Source organism: Euprymna scolopes, chromosome 7 (genome assembly GCF_053919585.1).
Source record: "Euprymna scolopes isolate OS-2025 chromosome 7, ASM5391958v1, whole genome shotgun sequence".
Lineage (NCBI taxonomy): Eukaryota > Metazoa > Mollusca > Cephalopoda > Sepiida > Sepiolidae > Euprymna > Euprymna scolopes.
Genome location: NC_136488.1, coordinates 104,298,190 through 104,318,604, shown reverse-complemented (window position 1 = coordinate 104,318,604; position 20,415 = coordinate 104,298,190). Strand labels below are relative to the sequence as shown.

At 33.9% G+C, this 20,415-nt stretch overlaps 1 protein-coding gene across 10 annotated transcripts in view; it reads right to left on the bottom strand.

Moving 5' to 3' along the window:
• Window positions 1–941: 941 nt before the first annotated feature.
• The window catches only part of LOC145279872 (cytosolic carboxypeptidase 1-like), a 657,874-nt gene continuing 638,400 nt past the window's right edge, over window positions 942–20,415 (bottom strand). For 3 of the 10 annotated variants that reach the window (XM_080131321.1, XM_080131320.1, XM_080131318.1), the window contains exon 23: window positions 944–1,838. In XM_080131321.1, coding sequence (XP_079987447.1) covers window positions 1,815–1,838 — 24 coding nt within the window. In that variant the 3' untranslated portion in view covers window positions 944–1,814. Of the gene's footprint in view, window positions 1,839–20,415 lie in introns of all 10 variants that reach the window. The other 7 variants (XM_080131323.1, XM_080131319.1, XM_080131322.1 and 4 more) reach the window with 6 other exon arrangements.

The following is a 20,415-nucleotide window of genomic DNA, read 5'->3' as shown; positions in this document are numbered from 1 at the left end:
TGCAAACGACTTTTATGATGCAAAACAATGTACACTTAAGATTTGATTAAAAAAAACCCTGATATTAGCAAAAATATGCGAATCGGAATCAATGTAGAAGATTTTGTATGTCATAAAACTATGACGATATAGTTAAACAGAGAGAGAGAGAGAGAGAGAGAGAGAGAGAGAGAGAGAGAGAGAGAGAGAGACAGACAGACAGACAGACAGACAGACAGAGGGAGAGGGAGATGGGAGAGCGCGGTTGAGAGATGATGAAAGTAGAAAGAGTAAATGCGAAACAAGAGAAAATACCGGACGAGTTCTTGTTTAGTCAGTTCAAGGAACTGGCCAAAGACTGACTGCTGGAAAAAATGCATCCTTTCCACAAAGTTATAAGATATTCTATTTTTAATAACACAGCAAACCGATTGACATGAGATAAGAATTTCTTTTCTTTGAGCCAAATATCAGGAACCGCCTAGGCATTGACGCTTGGCTAGTAAATAACTTGGAATTACTTGTTTTACCATTAAATAAACAAATGAAACTCAATATTTAAAAAACTAATTCTTCAAATTCCAATGGTTTGCGCTCACCGTGCACTAGTAAGTAAACTTTAATTATCAAAAGGTTAAATAAAATGCAACGTGTTTTGCACGAAATTTTATCCGCTTTGATATTTTTCATGTATATTTAATGATTATATCTACAATTATGATATACGTAGTTGAAGCCATGTATATTTATAATGCGAGAAATAATTGATATATTCACTTAAGCGTAGATTTTAAAAAATCTCCAAAATTCAGCGAAATACAAAAATATTTTTATTTTTCATTTGTTTTTTAAGGTTATGACCATAGGAGAAGAGAAAGAGAGAGAGAGAGAGAGAGAGAGAGAGACGATCAAAGGAGAGAGAGAAAATGCAATTGAATTTAACACATTTAAGAAATAAAAACATGTTTTTTTTATTTGTTTGCTTTTTTATACTGATAAGAAAGGATAAAAATGGAGAGAGAAAAAAACTTCTATTATGTTTTTTTTTTAAAATGTATACTGACAATGATAATTTGTGTGTATATATGAAAGTCCGTTATTGTATTTGTAATTCTTTTCATACATTTATTGCATATATATATATATATATATATATATATATATATATATATATATATATATATATATATATATATATATAATTTTGTAGTATTATGTATATGTATGAGCGATGTACATGTGCGTGTTTGAATCTGAGTGCTTATCGATGTAACGTTTGTCTGCTCCTGTGTGTCTTTGTAATTGTATATTTATATATATAAATATATTTATATATATGTATATATACATGTATGTATGTATGCATTCGAATGTATTTAAGCATATAGCAAATAATACTGAATTTAGCGTAAAACTGCAGTAAACTGTAAAGATAATATGTTAAGTACTACTGTTATATATTGTGTATTTGTGGGTATATTTGCGAATAGGTTTATGTGTATGTGCATATTTTTGCGTGTTTCTGTATATTTATTGCGAGGTTGCATTCTTATATGTATATTTATGTGCGTTTTTGCTTTTTTATATCCAGTGTATATTCGTTAATGGGTTTCTGCGTACATATTTGTAACTGAGTATTTTCATGTCGGTGTTTCTTTATTATATGTATGTGTACATGTTTGTTCCTGTGTTATATATGTTTGTATGCAGGGGTGTGTGTGCAATTTTATTCTGGTTACTCTGCACATATTTCAGAAGAATCCGACGCGCTGAAATGTCCCACCTTCAGAATTCCATCGACGCCATTTTCAGAAATGTTATTTCTCTTTCTTTCCTCACAGAACTTTGAATGTTCGCTCCTGCAACACATCATAAAAAAGAAGAAAAAACAAAATGGCTAAATATTGTCAAAGCAATATGGCGGAAATGCAAAGATAACTTTCAGATAACATAAATTAGACCACCCAGCGAATCCACTGACGTACAACTCAAGACAAAACAAATAAAAATCTTTCAAAGCAAACTTGAATAAACAACGAATAACTTAGCTTTTTTTTTTCTAATTCCTACCGATTTCCGTTTTTGCTGTTTAATGCTTTTATTTTTTCCATCAGTCATTTAAATTAGTAATATTTTGGATGGCTATCAGAATTATGATCACAGCATTTACGTTATTGCTGTTGAACTTTCCGGTTTCCTTTTCGATGTCGATAAAATAAGAATTTCAAGATGGGCATTTTATTTAATTCTCAGGGATAGACCGTTCTCGTTCCACGTATCACTCATTCAAAATGAGTGATACATTTTTCCCTACATATTAGGAGTTACAACTTGAATGAACCTTATTAACAATTTGATAAAAGTGTCGAGTGTAAAGGAGAAAACTAATTTGTATGTTCAACCAGAAAGTTTTATATTTGGCATCAATAGCAAAACAGTTTTTTTTTAATAAAACACTACATTTATTAGTAAAAATCATTTATAAATGAACATCCGGGTCTCGAACATTCTTGTCACACTGAATCCCTCTCTCTCCCCTATGGATCTTCATTTATCTCATACTCTCTTTTCTTGCCGGCCATCTAAAAGGCACCCAAAACTTAGATAAATTTTTGTTTACGTCATACGTTGTCGGATTTATGACCTGAATCCTAATTACAGATTTCTTGGACAATATCATTCTTTGATTGATCGTTCTCTTCGACTTAATGACGTCATGGACAAGGAATGTTTTCGTCTTATTTTATTTTAAAAATACTTCTTTGTTCTTTTGTTTTATTTTGACATCAAATAAGTCTAGAAATGACCGTCATCTTACTTAATAGCATTACATCAAACTTTCTTTTAATTACGCAAGGCTGCAATAGTTTTGCACGTTTGTTTAACTCTCCTGAACACTAACCAAGTCTAAAAATACTAACTCGAGAGTGACAAAGCAAATATATGTGTACGTACACATTCTTCTCCAAGTCATTATCATTAGTTTTCTTCCACACATTCTTTTCATACGGATTTCTATTTGCTTCGTAACAATTATTGTACTTTATATTTTCTGAAATTATTGTACATGAAACATTTGCGCACATCTGTTTTTAGAAAAAACTTATTTGTATTTATATGTTATTTTCAATGCTTATAGCCTTAGTATCACTGTTTTTATGTACTAATGAATAATGAATAATGTAATAATAACTTGCTTTACGCTTACTAATCTCTCTCCTCTTCCGTCGTTGTAGTACGTGATATCGTGATACTGCTAAACAATTGGTCGCATCCATATTATTTCGATTGTTTGGACTACCGTTATCATCGCGAGTATTATTTTCGCAACTTCTTTTGATATATCTTGTTGAACTCTGGTATCTTCCTGTCGAAGTCGGGAATCTGCACTGAATTTCAAACGGAACCCTTGATTTAATTCACGGGGGTAGCATGCTCTCGTTCTATCAACTAAAGGTCTTTATAATTTCGCAGTTTTATTTTCGGTCGGTCACGTTGAGGATTAGTCTTTCAACCTTTAAACAAATGTCACTTTTGTGAGTAAATTTTTCCAAGTACTCTTACCACTGCGCTACGGGCCATCGCGGACAGTTCTAGTATAAATTTTAGGAGCTTTAAACATATTTTATTTCGAAATGTAAATATCACTACTTATTACTGTATATTAATACTATATATGTATGCATAATAGGTTAAAGTAGTTTGCTTAAGGCATTGTTTAATGTGTATATAAGAAGAAATTAAAGTTTATAGAAAGTAGAACTATGTAAAGGTGTGACGGAGAAATTCAAACTGTAATATATATATATATATATATATATATATAATCTACTTATTACTATATATATATATATATATATATATATATATATATATATATATATATGAGAGCGGGTTGATGACAGATTGTAGGAAGGACTAAAAATGCTTTCAAATGATACATTTTAGAAGTCAAGTAACGCCAGCTGCCCAAAGCTTCGCATTCGATAAGAATGTATAAATAAAACTGCCCTAAAACGCGGATTCCATGAACAAAGCTTCTTTCTTAGAACTGCGCGCCTGTGGAACTCTGTTCCCACCTGACTGCAACTTGGATGTGTTCAAGTCCAACGTTAACAAATTCCTAATTAACCGCCCCTTAAGTAAACACTTCATCAAATCTCCACACTAACGTAAAGGACTTGCAATAACCCTTATCCCTGAGTGGCTCTCTGTCCTTGATAAGTGGTGACCACTGTGTAAAAAAAAAAGAAAAAATATGTATGTATATATATATATATATATATATATATATATATATATATATATATTCTCTTACCTTCATAATTAACAGTTGCCATATCATGTTAAATATTAAATATTATACTAGGTCTACTTAGTAATTAATCGTCACCCATCATATCTGTTGCTTCTTTGAGCCCTCTTATTTCCCATCGTGCTTCTATGTCTATAATTGGTCAACCGACTTAATCAGATTTGGACCTTAGAATTCACCCTCGTCCGTCCGTCCGTTCGTTCCCAAAATTCTCATTAAATTTTTCTGAAATTTTGCATGAAGTTTCAACTACCCAACGGAGGAAGGGTAACATTCTCAGATTTTTTATAAAAGTTCTGGATGCGTCCCCAGGAGGTCAAAAGAGATCAAAATGACCCAAAATAACACTTTATATATATATATATATATATATATATATATATATATATATATTTTTTTTTTTTTTCAGGAAAATATACATATCCTAGCATCGGTGCCCGGCGTTGCCCGGGTATTTGGAGGTGTATGTTGAGCAAAAAAAAAAAAAAGCGGTCAATTTTTTATCTTTGACGCCTATTATGACACCTTAACATTTATTACTTTGGGCTCCAATCAAAGTTATTAAGTTAGATCCAAGGAATCTATATCTAAAAGTGTTTAGACCCAAAAAGGTCAAATCGTTGAACTTTGGCCCCTTAATCGCCAAATTTCTGGCCGAAAACCGATGACATAGATTTTCCCAAATCTCAGTAACCTGTATATCAAATTTCGAGTCCGTATGCTGAAAATTGACAGCGTTATTGCGTAGGGAAATGTACACAGACAGACACACACACACACTCACAGACAGACACACAGACACGTTCACTTTTATGGATATACTAGTATTTCGACCCGGCATTTCCCGAGTGTTTGGAAGTGTATGCCGAGCAAAAAAAAAAAAAAAAAGGTCAATTTTTTAAAAACTTTGACCCCTATTATGACACCTTAAAATTTATTGTTTTGGGCTCAAATGTAGTTATTAAGTTAGATCCATGTCAAAGGAATCTATATCTAAAATTTCAAGTGTTTAGACCGAAAATTGTCGGAGAGTTCTCAAAGGTCAAATCGTTGAACTTTGACACCTTAACAGCCAAATTTCTGGCCAAAAACCGATCACATCGATTTTCCCAAATCTCAGTACCCTGTATATCAAATTTCGAGTTTGTACACTAAAAATTGACAGAGTTATTGCGTAGGAAAATGTACACAGACACACAGACAGACACACATACATACATACACGTTCACTTTTATAGATATTCTAGCATGGGGGCCCGGCGTTGCCCGGGTGTTTGGAGGTGTATGCTGAGCAAAAAAAAAAAAAAAATCTTAGTACCCTGTATATCAAATTTCGAGTCTGTAGACTTAAAATTGACAGAGTTATTGCGTAGGGAAATATACACAGACACACAGACAGACAGACAGACACACTGACACGTTCACTTTTATATATATATATATATATATACATATATACATATATATATGTATATATATATATATATATTTATATATATATATATATATATATATATATATAGTAATGGCTTGTCGCCATATATATTTTATAAATTACTAACTAGCTCTACCTACGCATTGAGCACTTTTGAAATAAATACTTAAAGTTTACGCATAAATCTATACTTTCGTATATTAAATTTATGTGAGTAAATGAAGTAGTTATATATATATATGTGTGTGTGTGTGTGTGTGTGTCTCTGTGTGTGTGTCTCTGTGTGTGTGTGTGTGTGTGTGTGTGTGTTATTGTTTCCGATATTTTAACCACGCGATCGCCTCGGCACTATTCGCCTTTTATTCATTTTGCTTACAAATTCTGCCTATTTCGATTTTGGTCGGGTTAATTAAGCGAGTGCTATGGTTATTGCTATGATTAGATTGATGGTCTCTAAATAAAATGTAGGCTTTCCTAAATTTCACTTTTAAAAATTTGTCGTTGATTTTCAGTCTATCGATGATTTATTATCCCTATGTAGTTGCATTCATTTATAGACAGCTTTTTGTAAAGTCTTCTGTGTTTAGTTTATTATACTCTTTTTATTTATCTTATAAAATATAGTTTTATCTGCTTTTACGAAGATTTTTTCAGAATTGTTTATGTTTCTGACCATGTTGTGTAATAGTTTTTGGAAGCTGCTGGATTTTACGCGGAACTCTAAATCTTTAATTACGTTTAAGAGGTCATTTTCGAAGTTAATCATCAGTTCTATTACGTTTGCGTTTTTTATGCACTTGAATCCGTAGGATTCTTTTGTATATTGTGTGTTCATGTCTGTTAAGGAAAAAGTATGATTTACATCGTATTCGGCTTATTAGTCCGTCCATTTAATAATGTATCTGTGTTTACTAAAAAGAAAGGGGTTAATTAGAGGTAAGTTTAACTTCTGCCTGATGCGTGCCCAGTTGCTGTGATGAATGGGTGGTAAAGAATTTGATTAGCTAACTAACAAACTCAACACCACAGTAATATATAAAACACACACAGTAACGTCGACTTCATACAATAGCCTGACGAATCCTCACGAGGATAAAACGCGAAAATTCTCACTACCAAGCTCTACTCACGAATTAAGCACTGTTGAAATAAATACTGAAAATAGATAAATAAAATGTTATGCAGATACAGTGAATAATAAATATATGTGTGTGTGTATGTGTGTGCGTGTGTCTTTTAATCTTCTACCTCATACGTAAGCATATGGTATTTTAAGGTGTCTATCAGATGCCATTCCTTCTTTTTAGGGCAGTTTTATTTATACATTCTTATCGAATGCGAAGCTTTGGGCAGCTGGCGTTACTTGACTTCTAAAATGTATCATTTGAAAGCATTTTTAGTCCTTCCTACAATCTGTCATCACCCCGCTCTCATTCCAAACATTTTTTGGTTCTTTTTTTTCTTTAATGTTCATTAATTCTCAATATATATGTATGTATATATATATATATATATATATATATATATATATATATATATATATATATATATATATATATAGTAGACACTACGTTGTGACGGTTGAACCTACGAACGACTGCGAAAAAATTGCTGCCAAAAGCTTTAAAATGAAGTCCACAGGCAAACAGATGACACTATCCATCTGATGTCTGAAATTTTGAGCTTTTTATTTATTTATTTTTTTAATTACATTTTTATCCCAAACAAGGCACCTTGCCACTTTGATGTAGGGGGCTACTATCAGGGGCAACAGCTACTGGGGTACTATGTAGGGATTTGGGCAGCAAGATGCCGGTTCACGTTACGCTTGAACATCTGCGTGTCAGTACAGTTGGGGAAGCAGGGACCTGGAATAGAATTCCAGAGTTTAGCGGTTCTGGGGAAGAAACTACTGGAGTAGAAAGATCTTTTACATATAGGGATCTCTACTGTGTGGGGTGGGATTTAACTGCCTGTCGGGTTTGTCGAGGGTGTCTACGTCGTGGGGGCACAAGTGTCTGCAGTTCGCCAGAGCATTCACCATTAAAATATAAATATAAAAAACAGGCAGAGGGACAGAGGCTGAATTATAGATGCCAGTTCAGGTCCTATCAGATTGGCGACTCTCTTTTGAACCTTGTCTAGGAGCGAGAGACTAGTAGCAGATGCATCAGCCCAAATGAGACAGCAATACTCCATACATGGGCGAATGGTGGCCTTATAGAGGTACAGCATACTTTCGAGTGTTAGTAGTTTTCTAGCACGGTAGAGAGAGCCTACTTTCTTCATAGCGGTCCTGGCAATGCGTTCAATGTAATTGTTCCAACTCATGTTTCCTGTGAACATTAGGCCAAGGAGTTTGAAAGATGTACTCTCAGATCAGTCACTGGCCATTGCTATTGGTGACAGAGAAGGTTTCTTGTAATTATTGAAGGAAACCAGTTTACTCTTGGCAGCATTGAATGTGACCATCAATTTTTGTCCCCATTCCACTACAGATTGGAGGACATCCTCTAGTGTTTTTGCCATTTCTTTAGAAATGTGTTCATTTGTTTTCCTGTCGTGCCTGTTATAGTGTGGTGTCATCATCATATATACCCATCTCAGAGGCAATTTTGTCGGGGAGGTCATTTATGAATATTAGGGACAATAGAGGTACAAGGATAGACCATTGAGGCACTCCCGCATTTATATCATATTGTTTAGATGTACGACCGTCGAGGACAACCTGGATTTTTCTCTTATCTAAGAAGCATTTAACTCTGGTGATAAAAAAGAGAGAAATGAAAACCACCTTAATCTTAACTTGAATGAAAGTTTTCGTATCTTTATGGGAAGAAAACCACTAAAACACTAAATATCCGTGCAGTCAGAAAATAAAATGGTGTTTGTTGCACAACGAAATGGCGGCAACTGAACTATCGACTTGTAACTGGCTTTCCAAATACCACAATGAGAGTCGCCAGAGATAATATAATTAGGATCAAATTAGCCCGACATATATATATATATATATATATATATATATATATATATATATATATATATAGCAAACGTTACATTGACAACTCTACTTTCTTTAATTATAGATTTGGCAACTATCAGTTGTAAATGCAAAAATGTCTCTTTGAATTAAACCAAATATTAGTTTAAAAAATATTTTGCATAAATCTTTTTTTTCTGTGATATTTTTATTTAACTTTGTTGTGTGTATATATGTACACATACACATATATATCCATATGCACATATATACATCTATATACATGTATATATATACATATGTCTATATATATTCCTATGCATCGTATATATACATATTGTTGTTAAAATATAATTATCCACTGACACGTGTTTCGAAACACGTGTCAGTGGGGAATTATATTTTAAAAACAATATATATGCTGCTCCCTATTTGAGGTTACCAAATTGGTAAAAAGGAAAAATTATTCCCAACTCGCAAAAAAGGCTCAGTGAACATAAAAGAGATATAAAAAAAATAGCAATTCTCTAAGTGCATTATTCTCTCATTTATTGCCGCATAATCAAACCTTTGACTTTAAACAAGCAAAAGTAGTTAAATTTATTTCAAATAAACTGCGCCGGAGACTTCTTGAATCTGCGCTTATCGTAAATTCAAGCACAATTAAACAGCGTGCAGGTTTCTATAACATAGCGCCATTAAAAGTAAACTTTTATTAAAAGAACATAATTAACTGTAGACACAGGTTAACCCTCTCACACCATTCACCCTCCCCCTATAATAATAAATATATATAATCTCAATCAATAAATTACATAACACTCATATCATTTCTGTTACAAACCTATATTTGAATTTCAACAGATATATTTCTCTCCAGTAAGAATATTAACTACCTTCATATCTGTTAAAATTACATTAACGACTATATAACGTCACTAAAATTTCCCTCTCCTTAACAGCGCAAGCTCTCGCCTCCTTTTTGAATTTCCAATGTCTTTTTCCGTTTTTCTGAAATAGAACAACGTCACACTTTGCACGTGAAACATTTTCAAATATTTTGTACTGGTATTTTTTGTTTCTTAATCCTATTCACCCAGAGGAAGTCTCGAAATAAAGACGAAACGTTGATGAACACATAATACGGTTTGTTCCTTTATATATATATATATATATATATATATATATATATATATATATATACATATATATATATATATTCATTGCATTACAGAAACATTCATATGAAAGTATATTAAAATGAAAAAAATATAAATATATAGATTTCTTGGTTGTTTCAACATTAAATTTAATTATACCCCCAGTATATGTGATTATCTTTACTCGATTTCACACACACACACATACATACATACATACATACATACATACATACAAATGTATATATAATGAAAAATTATTAATGTACGAATGTTTTATTTGTTATTATAAGGTGCTGTGAACTGTGTATTATGGTATCCGTTCCATGCACTGTTAAGATTTAATACGGATACCGCATTACTCTAAGTAAGTATGGCATAAAGCACTTATCATAAGTCAATACTTTTGCCCGTTTTTAAAATGCTAAAAATATATTGCTTGCTTAATGTTCAAAGTTAAATTAACAGTTGCCATTAATTTAAACGTCTTTAAATTGTCCATTATGGAATTTAACGTCTTTAAATTATCAATTATGCAAGTGAAAAGACTTAAAATAGTTTAAATCGTAAAAACGAAAGCAAATGCGTAGAAAAATAACTGCTATTGCGTTTGGTTACAGTTACCGGGAAAAATTCACTTTTTACATTAAAGGAAACTGAAATAGGATCTACCAGTTAAATGGCTTAAATTTCCCTGTGCTTTTTAATGAACCGGTAAACTATGAGATGGTACTTTTATTGCCTTTGGTAGCAGTTACTTTTATTATGACTTTTTTTTTTATTATGTTCCATTTATAAAAAGTTAAATGTTATTATGCGTTGATAGTTAATCAGTTTAGCTTTATTAATACGGTCCAACCGACTGGGCAAGCTGATCTGTGTAATATACTTCTTTAAATTTTCAATTACAGAATATATAAAAGATTTTAAAATAGTTTAAATCGTAACCATATTGTTTGTTTTTGTTTGAAAACGATTCCAACTTGCAATGAAAAATACAAAAAGCAAAATACATTTACAGTTTTTTTTTATTTGCATATTTTAAACTTAACACGTCTTTAATCGCACAGTCCCAACTTTGCTTTGTGGGGATGCAAGTAAATATGATTTTTATCTATTCTATTTTGCAATACCTAAATATAAAATTTACTTGGTATTTTCGTTTCAACATCCACCAGCAAAACTATGAAAAAATTATTCGTAAATTTTATTATTTTAAATGAAAAGAGTAAAACACTTGAGCGGAACGATTTTTTTTTATTTGCAACGCAAACCGATTTAAAAAATATATATTTTTGATTTTATATATTTATTTATGTTAGGAGTGTAGAAAAATAAAATGCATAAATCTTTTTAAAAATAAATAAAATAAGAAGACAATCCGTAAATAGCCGGTTATAAAAAATGGTCTTTCTGGCTTTGTTTTCATTTATTTACGCATGCGCAGAATTTTTATAAACGGAACTCGTAAACCGGATGGACGGTCTCAACGTCAAAGCAAGACGATTTGAGTTTTATGTTATAATAGATATACATACATGATTGAGTGTGCCTTTACCGTCAAGTCACAACCCTTGCACGATTCGACCATGTTTTTGATGTCTTCATACATCTTTAACCAATATGCGTAACTATAGACGAGACTCCTCATTCTGTTTATTTCAAAGTAACCCATATGAAAATCCCTCGTTATTGTTTTTATAACGTTTTTGGTATAACAACCCTCTCGCTGTAATACGCATCGTACAAAGGAAAACTGTTTTGTTCTTTCTGATCTTTACTTGTGATTTTTTGTTTTGTAGTACTAATAAATCAATAATGCCCGTCTACTCTTTTATTTAATATATTTATATACATATGTATAGCAATTTCTTCGTGTTTAAATACAAAGGAGGTAATTCAGTATATATTTCAGTGGACACAAGTGGCAGCACCTACCTCTGGTGTCCATAGATCCCTCGAAGTTGTAATGGCGTTGAGAACATGTTAATGTCAAATCTACGTTCTTTGAAACTTCGGTTCCTGGCAGAACCACCACTACTAAACAGGTTTGGCATAAAATGTTATAGGGCCGCAAAACTTTTAACAGAAACCATTATCCGTCATCGTCTGGTAGTCTCTTCATCTGCGCGTGGCAAGTAGATGTGTTAGACACGGAACCGAAAATCGATACAGTGAAATAACAACGTTCTCCTGTACCATTTGATTGTATGTTCTGCGTGCATAATGTCATTTATTTATCGTTACCAGCGAGAAATCAATGGTAAACGGCTTGTGCGAGAACCCAAATTAGATTGTGTTGTGATCTAAAAAAGCTATGATTACTGAAAATCTGGGGTAACTTGTGTCACTCAGATTGCAGGAAATACCAGCTCTTGTTTTTGCTTTGTTTTTAGTTTTTTTTTACCAGTAAGTAATTGTTGCTAATGATTTGTGTGACAACTTGCCGTGGAAAAGTAAAACAATCAAGCAAATATATAGATAAATAAGTAACAGCCTATACAACAGATGGTATTGCTGAAAACAGTTGAAATCTTAAGGAAAATCCTTGAATGCGGAAACTAACCCTCATGAACTATAAACACTATCCGGCCACAGGAAAACTGCAACGGAAGTAATTAAAAAATAGAAGAATACTACATGGTACCAAGAAAAAATAATGCAGAATTGTAAGTAAACTACACCTCGCTTTCTTTATCAAAGAAAAATGAATTGTTGGCAACGACTGGCGCCACGCTAAATAGTTGTGAAAAGTTAAGGCGGGTGGAAAGATCGAGGATTAAAACATTAACTAGACCTCCACTGAATGAATGGGGAGGGGACTGGTACCTTGGCAGATTTGGTGTCACTCAAATTCCAGTGAACACCAAAAGTCGTTGCCAGCGAGATATCAATGGTAAGCCTGTTGCTATATAAATATTATCAAAATAGGTAAAGCGTACTGGAAATGTAGAGGGAATTGCTGTCATCCAGACTCCAGGGAACAGCACCTGTTGGTGTCAGTAAGAAATCTCAGATGATGACTTGTGTGATAACTGCCGGTGCGTAAGAAAACTAACTAAATAATAATGCAAACATGTGAAAGAACGTGTTATATTTTTGGTTTATGTTTTTCTTACGCAAACGCAGTTTTTTTGTGTTTTGCTGAGTTGGGATCAATGAAAGTATTTGCTAAGTCGTCGAAAAACAAACGTTTTTGATTTCGCTACGTGGCAAAGAGAAAAGAATTTTAAATGGCATTCCAGTATTTTTGGTTGCAAGTGATTTTGTTGTCCCCCCCATCCTGTTTTATTACTAAAAGTACTTATATTTTGCATTCAGAAAAAAAAAAATCGGTATTAAAAATATCTGGAAGTCGGGGAATCCTAGTATTCATATTTTAGTTAATTCATCAACTTGCATGTCTTCACTGCGTAATAATAATGATAATATTAATAAGTATAATAAAGTTAGTGGCATCAGTCTAGGTTGGTAACATACGAAGTGGTTGTGAAATGTCAAAGAGGATAAGAAGACCGATGAGGGAGGGCACCGCCCATCTTCCACCGGAAAGGTGCGTAATGAGATTTTGTGGAGGCTTACTGTCACTTAATTTCCGAAAAAAAAATCGTCATCAGCTAGAAATCAATGTCAAACGGCTGTTGCGATAAGGCAGATGTTATCGAAATAGGCGGAGAGTGATAAAATCTGAAGACACTTGTTGTCACTCAGATTTTAGGGAATACTACTCATTATTGTCAGCAAGTAATGATTGATTATAACTAGTGTGAAAACTTACTGAGTAAATAATAATTTATAAATAAAATATATGATGAATATTTTATATATATAATTGTATACATACATAATTATATATATATATATATATATATATATATATATATATATATATACATACTAAGTACGAAAGTGAATTCGAGAGAGAAAGTTGATGCATTGATTGCAGGTGATCAAATGACTTAATGACTAAATAGTTTTCTAACGGATGATACAAAATATAAAAATAAAATAAGTTCTTTTTATATAGTTTTAATGGTTCAAAACCTTCCAACACACACAGACAGACACACACACACACAGACACACACACACACACACACACACACACACACACACACATATATATATATATATATATATATATATATTGGGAAGAGGCGCTATAGTATCTGTTTTCTTGTCATATCTTTCGGACATTTTAATAAGAATATTGCTCTAGGCATTATCTTTTCATTCACGAGCAAGCAGTATGTAATTTCACATTTTAAAACAATTTTTCATTTAAGTGATGTTTCTTTGATGCAAATGATTTTATTAGTTTCGCATTTTTTTATTATATCAAAGCGTAGTATTTGTTTCCACTTTTTATCCTCGTTCATCTTTCACGATCATTTTACGTTTTAACACTCAAGGATGATGACACTATTATTTATTTATTTTATTATTATTATTATTATTATTATTATTATTATTATTATTGGCTCACATGGAGCTTTTACACAAGTCAACAAACGATCTGATTGGAAACTTGTGGCGTTCTCTGGCAGCTGAGTGACAACAAGTCTCCCCAGACGTCCAGCTCTCTCTACCTCCTTCGATAGCATTTACAAATGAATTTGCATCATCGCAACAGCCTCTTACCATTGATTTCTCATTTTCTGGCAGTGCCCATTGGTTTATACTGGAATTTGAGTGGCACTCAGCCTCCCCAAGTTCCCAGTTCTCTTTGAGCTTGTCCAGCTGAGGTCTGGCTAGCGCTCTCTCCTCGGTGTTTTAGTTCTTCTTGACCCTTCTCAGGTCTTTGGTATCACTTTTTTATTGGGGGGGGGGCGGCGTTGAAACAATGGGAGGGATGCATGATGGGGGTGTAGAACTTGTAGATATGCAGCTTCGGTGTTCTTCATTCCCTGTAACGCTTATTCGTTATATTGTCTTCTTGTATTATTCTCCGCATTCAAGGGTTTTCCTTAATATTTCAGTCGTTTTCATTATCGTTAGTCATTGTACTTTTGCAGTTATCCTTCTGATTCCAATTTCTGACATTCTTTTTCCGAAGTTTTTCGGAATTGTTCCTAGTGCTCCTACTATTATCGGTACTATTTTGATTTTCTTCATCATCCAAATCCCTTTTAACTTTCTGGCTAGCTCTATGTATTTGCTTCGTTTCTCCTTTTCTGTCATACTCACCCTGTGGTCAGCTGAGACAGCAAAGTCTACGATTTGACAGGATTTTTCTTTCTTGTTAATTATTACAACATATGGTCTTCTTGCTTGGATGGGTTTGTCGATCTGTATGTCCATGTCCCATAGGATTTTGTGGTTCTCGTTTTCGAGTGCTCTTGCGGGTTCACACTTGTACCATTTATCTGTACGCTCAAAATTCAGTCGTTTGCACAATTCCCAGTGCACCGCCCTCCCCACTTGATCATGCCTGTTTTGTATTCCTTTTGGGCCAGTTTGCTGCATTCACTTATTATATGGTTTATCGTTTCGTCTCTCTGTCCACATAGTCTGCATTTGCTGTTTCCTTGTGTTTTATCGACCCTTGCTTTGATATGGTTGGTTCTTATCGAATTATCTTGTGCTGCAGTTATTAGAGATTCAGTTTCTCGGTTTATATGTCCTTTTCGCATCCATGTCCATGTGTTTTCGTTATTCTCATCTTTTGTCATTCTTACGAATCTTCCGTAGAGTTATTTCTCTTCCCATTTCTCTTTTCTCGTTTTGTTATTTGTCTCTCTGTTTTCTGTTTTGTTGTTTTTTTTTCAGTGTCTCTCACTGCCATAATTATCCTTTTAGTGTTTTGCCTTATGTATTTTTCTAGATCTTTTTTCATGTCCTTCACACACTTCTATACAGATCAGTCTTCTCCCGCCGGCTTTCCTTTTCACGTAGAGTCTGTCAATATCGTCCTTTGGGTGTAGTGCATTATGCATGGTCATGAGTTTCCTGGTTTTCTGGTCGAGTTGTCTCAGTTCTTCTTTTGTCCACCCTATAAACGGTCTGGCGTATCTTACTAGTGATACTGCCCATGTATTTATACCTTTTATTAGGTTTCTGCTATATAATTTCGTTCCCAGGAATTTTCTTGTTCTCCTGAGGTATTCCTTTCCAATTTTCTCTTTCATTTCTGTTGCTCTGATGGTGTCCGCTTCCAGAATTCCCAAGTATTTATAGTCGTCTTGTTCTCCTAGTGTCCTCGTTTCTGTTTGGTTGGGTAGTTCCATGCCTTCTGTCGTTTCCAGTTTTTCCTTTATTATAACTAGTTGTGTGCACTTTTCCATTCCAAATTGGTAGTGTTAATTAGTGTCTCTAGCCCCTTTTCTATCTTTGCAAAAAGTTTCAGATCATCCATGTACATCAGATGATTCATTTTTTCCTCTGTATTGGAGAACTTGTACCCGACTTGGAACTTTCTCAGAATGCTGTTCAAAGGCATCATGGATATGATGAACAGTAGTGGTGATAGTGAGTCTCCTTAGCTTATTTGTATGTTAATTTCTGTTATGGGTTGTCCATCAGCTGTCAATTCTAGTCTCTATGTTTTCATTGCATTTTCTATTAGGTTGGTGATCCCGCTTGGTATTTTATACATTTTTAAGCATTCTATTATCCATGCTTGGGGGATCCTGTCGTATGCTTTTTTGTAGTCGACCCATGCCATGGCTAAATTCTTTCTCCTCCTTTTTACCTCCTTTTAGATCTATATATATAAGGTCATGTGTTCCTCTTTTTCCTTTTTAGCATCCTTTCTGCTCCTCGGGGATGAGTCCACGGTTATTCAGGGAGTGGTAGATTTGTTCCCTCAGTTGTGCTGTCACTATCTTCCACATAGTTGGTAAGCACGTGATCGCCTATAGTTACTAGGGAACGGTGCCTTTCTCCGTGTCCTTCTGTAGCAGGGTGGTTCTACCTTTTGTCATCCAGTCTGGTACGCTTGCTTCCTGTATGCATCTTTTCAGGTTTTGGGCTAGCCTTTCGTGTAAGGTCGTGAATTTTTTGAACCAGTATACATGTATCCCGTGCGCTCCAGCTTGCCATTTTTCCTATAGTTTTCTTTAGGGTTTCCTTGCTGATTTCATTCACTGTTCCTTCTTCTGTTTGTTGTAACTCTTCTTTCATGTCTTTTAGCCATTCGGCATTTCTGTTGTGATCTCGTCGCTCTTCCCATATTTTACTCCAGTACAGTCTTGTGTCTGTCGGATTTGGTTGTTCTGTTTTTGTTTTTCCTCCGTTCACATTTTGGTCGAATTGGTTTTCATTATTTTTAAATGTTCTGTTTTTTTTTTTTGCATTGTTCAGATTTATGTCTATATCCTCTCAATGTCGCTTTTATTTTTTGGTCCAGTTTTTCATGTTTCTTGTTTAGTCTCTCTCTGTCAGTTACATTTCCAATATTCCGTTTTCTCCACATTGCTTTCTTTCTGTTGATCATTTTGGTTTCTTTTTTATGTTTGTGTGTTTGGGTTTCTGTTTTATTTCCCATCCAGGTTTTGTCGGTCCGCTTGTCCCCGGTTGTTTTTCTGATTTGAGATTCATTTTGGCGCCTGCGTAATTAGGTGGTTTTAGTCTGTGATTGTATTTGTTGTGATATGCAGGAGGAGCTTGTTAATCTTCTCTGTTTCTGTTCTTTTTCTGCTCTTTGTTCCTTAACGATGGGAGCTTTATTTTTTCCTCGTTCATCAGCTGTATTATTTTATTTATTTTATTTGCTTCATTCTCTCTTTGTTCACGTTTGTAGACTTCGTTCTTTGTTTGTCCTGAGCGTTTAGTGTTTTTACTTGTGAGGCTTCAACTTGTGGGGTTGCTCTACCTGCGGTTCCGTTGGGGGATGGTTCTTGTTCAGTTTCATGATTTATTTTTCGCTGAATTTCTGTTAGTTCTAGTTTAGAGAGCCAACCTTTCTTAAGTATCAGTCTTGCTTGGTCCGCAATTCTTTGTTCTGTCGCATGGTAGTCACTGGATAGGTCCCATAGTTCTTTCATTTGTTTCCGATAACCTCCATATCTATATTTAGGATGACTTCTATAATAGCATTCCATTATGAGTCTGTTCTCTTTTGTTATCCATTTCTTTCTTCGGATTTATTTCATTTTGATGGTTATCATGGCTGTGCTGTGTTTGTTCGGTATGATTTTGCTCCCTGAAGTTACAGGTTATACTTACCTGTTCAGCGTCCATGTTATTTGAGTTTCTGAAACTAGAAAGTTGCCCAACATTCGCAGGATGACGCCGGGTCCCCCATGCTGGCTACCGAAGGAGCACCTGCCGATCATGACACCCAAATTTTTCTCCTGGGTCCCATGGTTCGGATTATTTGTAATTGACATTTTTCATACTTTGGTGTTTGTGGCAACACCGAGCCCAGAATTGTTTTACCTGTAATTCTAATGCATGGATAATGTAAAACTCCCATGTATACAAGCGGTATCGTGCACTATCACACATACATATGGGACATAAACAAAGAAAAAATAGCAGACACAAACTACGTATTCTACTTAGTAAAAGTCGAAAGTCATGCTCTGAAAGAGGGCGTTTGACGATAAGTCTACCTTACACCATACTGCTTAGCCGCTGGAAATGTTGTATGGGAAAAGAGGAGGAAGGCAATTTTCCCCGCCACTTTGGTAGTATCTAATTCCCTTGTTCAAAAACGGGGCAAATTTTTACGTCAATATCGGTAAAAAGACTGGTTTCTGTTATAAATTCGAACTAAAATTTAACTAGATAATTCGTTTGTCGCTCGTCTGGCTATTTTTGCATTAATTTTTAGAGGATTTTCATTAACTTTGAATTGACAAACAGAATTATACGTTTATATCGAAACAAAAACTGCTTTCTGAAATAAATTCCAAGTAACATTTAACTTTTTTTCTTTTTTTAAAAAGACGTAAACTCACATTTCGTTGGTTTCTTTAAAAGGGTTTTCTGTCACGAGTGTGCTAATCCCTTCCCTCTATGAGCTCCTGTCTTGAGTTAAATGCAAGCTCGTTGGTCAGTAGAGGGTAAGGGTAAGGATGAGGGGGTAACAGTCCTTTCTAGTACAAACATACGCGCATGTATATATGTATACACATACCCACATACGCAAACATTCTGCCCGTCTTTGCCAAAAATGAATAAAAAAGAGTTCCACTTTTTTCAGTCAAGTAACAAATTTCGCCAGGCACCCGTCTGGTTATTTTTGCATTCATTTTTAGAGGATTTTCATTAACTTTGAATTGACAAACAGAATTATACGTTTATATCGAAACAAAGACTGCTTTCTGAAATAAATTCGAAGTAACATTTAACTTTTTATTATTATAATTATTATTATTATTATTATTATTATTATTATTATTATTATTATTATTATTATTATTATTATTACTAGTAGTAGTAGTAGTAGTGTTAATGATATTACTAGTATCAGTAGTAATAGTAAAATTATTAATAATATTAAAAAATAATGTTATCCTCTTCCTATGATATATCGGCCATACCAAGGGTGCTTCATGTCGAAGTCGAAGCAATTCTGCCCAATTATTTTACGTATTAGTATTGGCAGTACAATAGCCCCTTATAAGATATCTGATTAATGGATTAAGGATGATTATGCCAAATTTGATGAGATGTGGTGGAGTAGTTTTGGAGCCTGGAATCGACCAAGAAACAGACATACTCAACTAATATATTAGTTAGTATTGACTGATTAATGTTGCAATATACTTGAAAACATTCTGTTTCAATTATCTAAGCATTTAATTGTAGTTAATTTACTTGAGATGTTTTGCTTATTTTCAAAATTTCTCTTTACTTCCACCAAGTCGGGAGTTATGCTTTCAGTCAGTTTAGCGTTCACATCGCTGGTCCAATTGTTACCAAACTTGGACATAAATTGGTCATGCATCGATCATAATCTAACTGAGAACTGATTTAATTTTCGCGCATTTAGGTTAATGGTCAACAACATGAAAAAGTTAAAAGTCGCATTTTTAGCGATAACCTTTTTTTATAAAGACTCGTATTATTTACAAATTTTATGTATACACCTGATATTTTCGATAATATAATAATATATAATAATGCTACCAAGCAAAATGTTCAGCCTGATCAGATAAATAGTTTCTGATTTAACAACGTTTCCATGATGATACACTATGGAGAAGTAAAATCCTATTCTTACGTTATCGGACGGAAGGATGCAATTCCAGAACTAGCATAAAGTTCTGCTGTGTTTTTTTTCTTTTTGGGTAAGTTGCTTATTCTCTTTCGGTTCTCGATTTTTTTTTCGGTGGCCTTAAACGGGTCATTAGCTATAAGGTTGAATAAAAAAAAAACATTTTCAAGAGTTCGCCAATAAAAAATCGCAAGAATCCCTCCACATACCGTTCAAACCGGATGAAGAAAGAAAAAAAAAACGCTTTCCCCTCCTCCCCTCCGAAAAGAAACAGGTCGTTATTTTTGGGATGACGGGTAAACAGTTTGCCACTAAACAGACAAGCTTACTTGGAACGCCAGAAACGATGTCTGTCCGACCCCCTTTCCCATTATAATC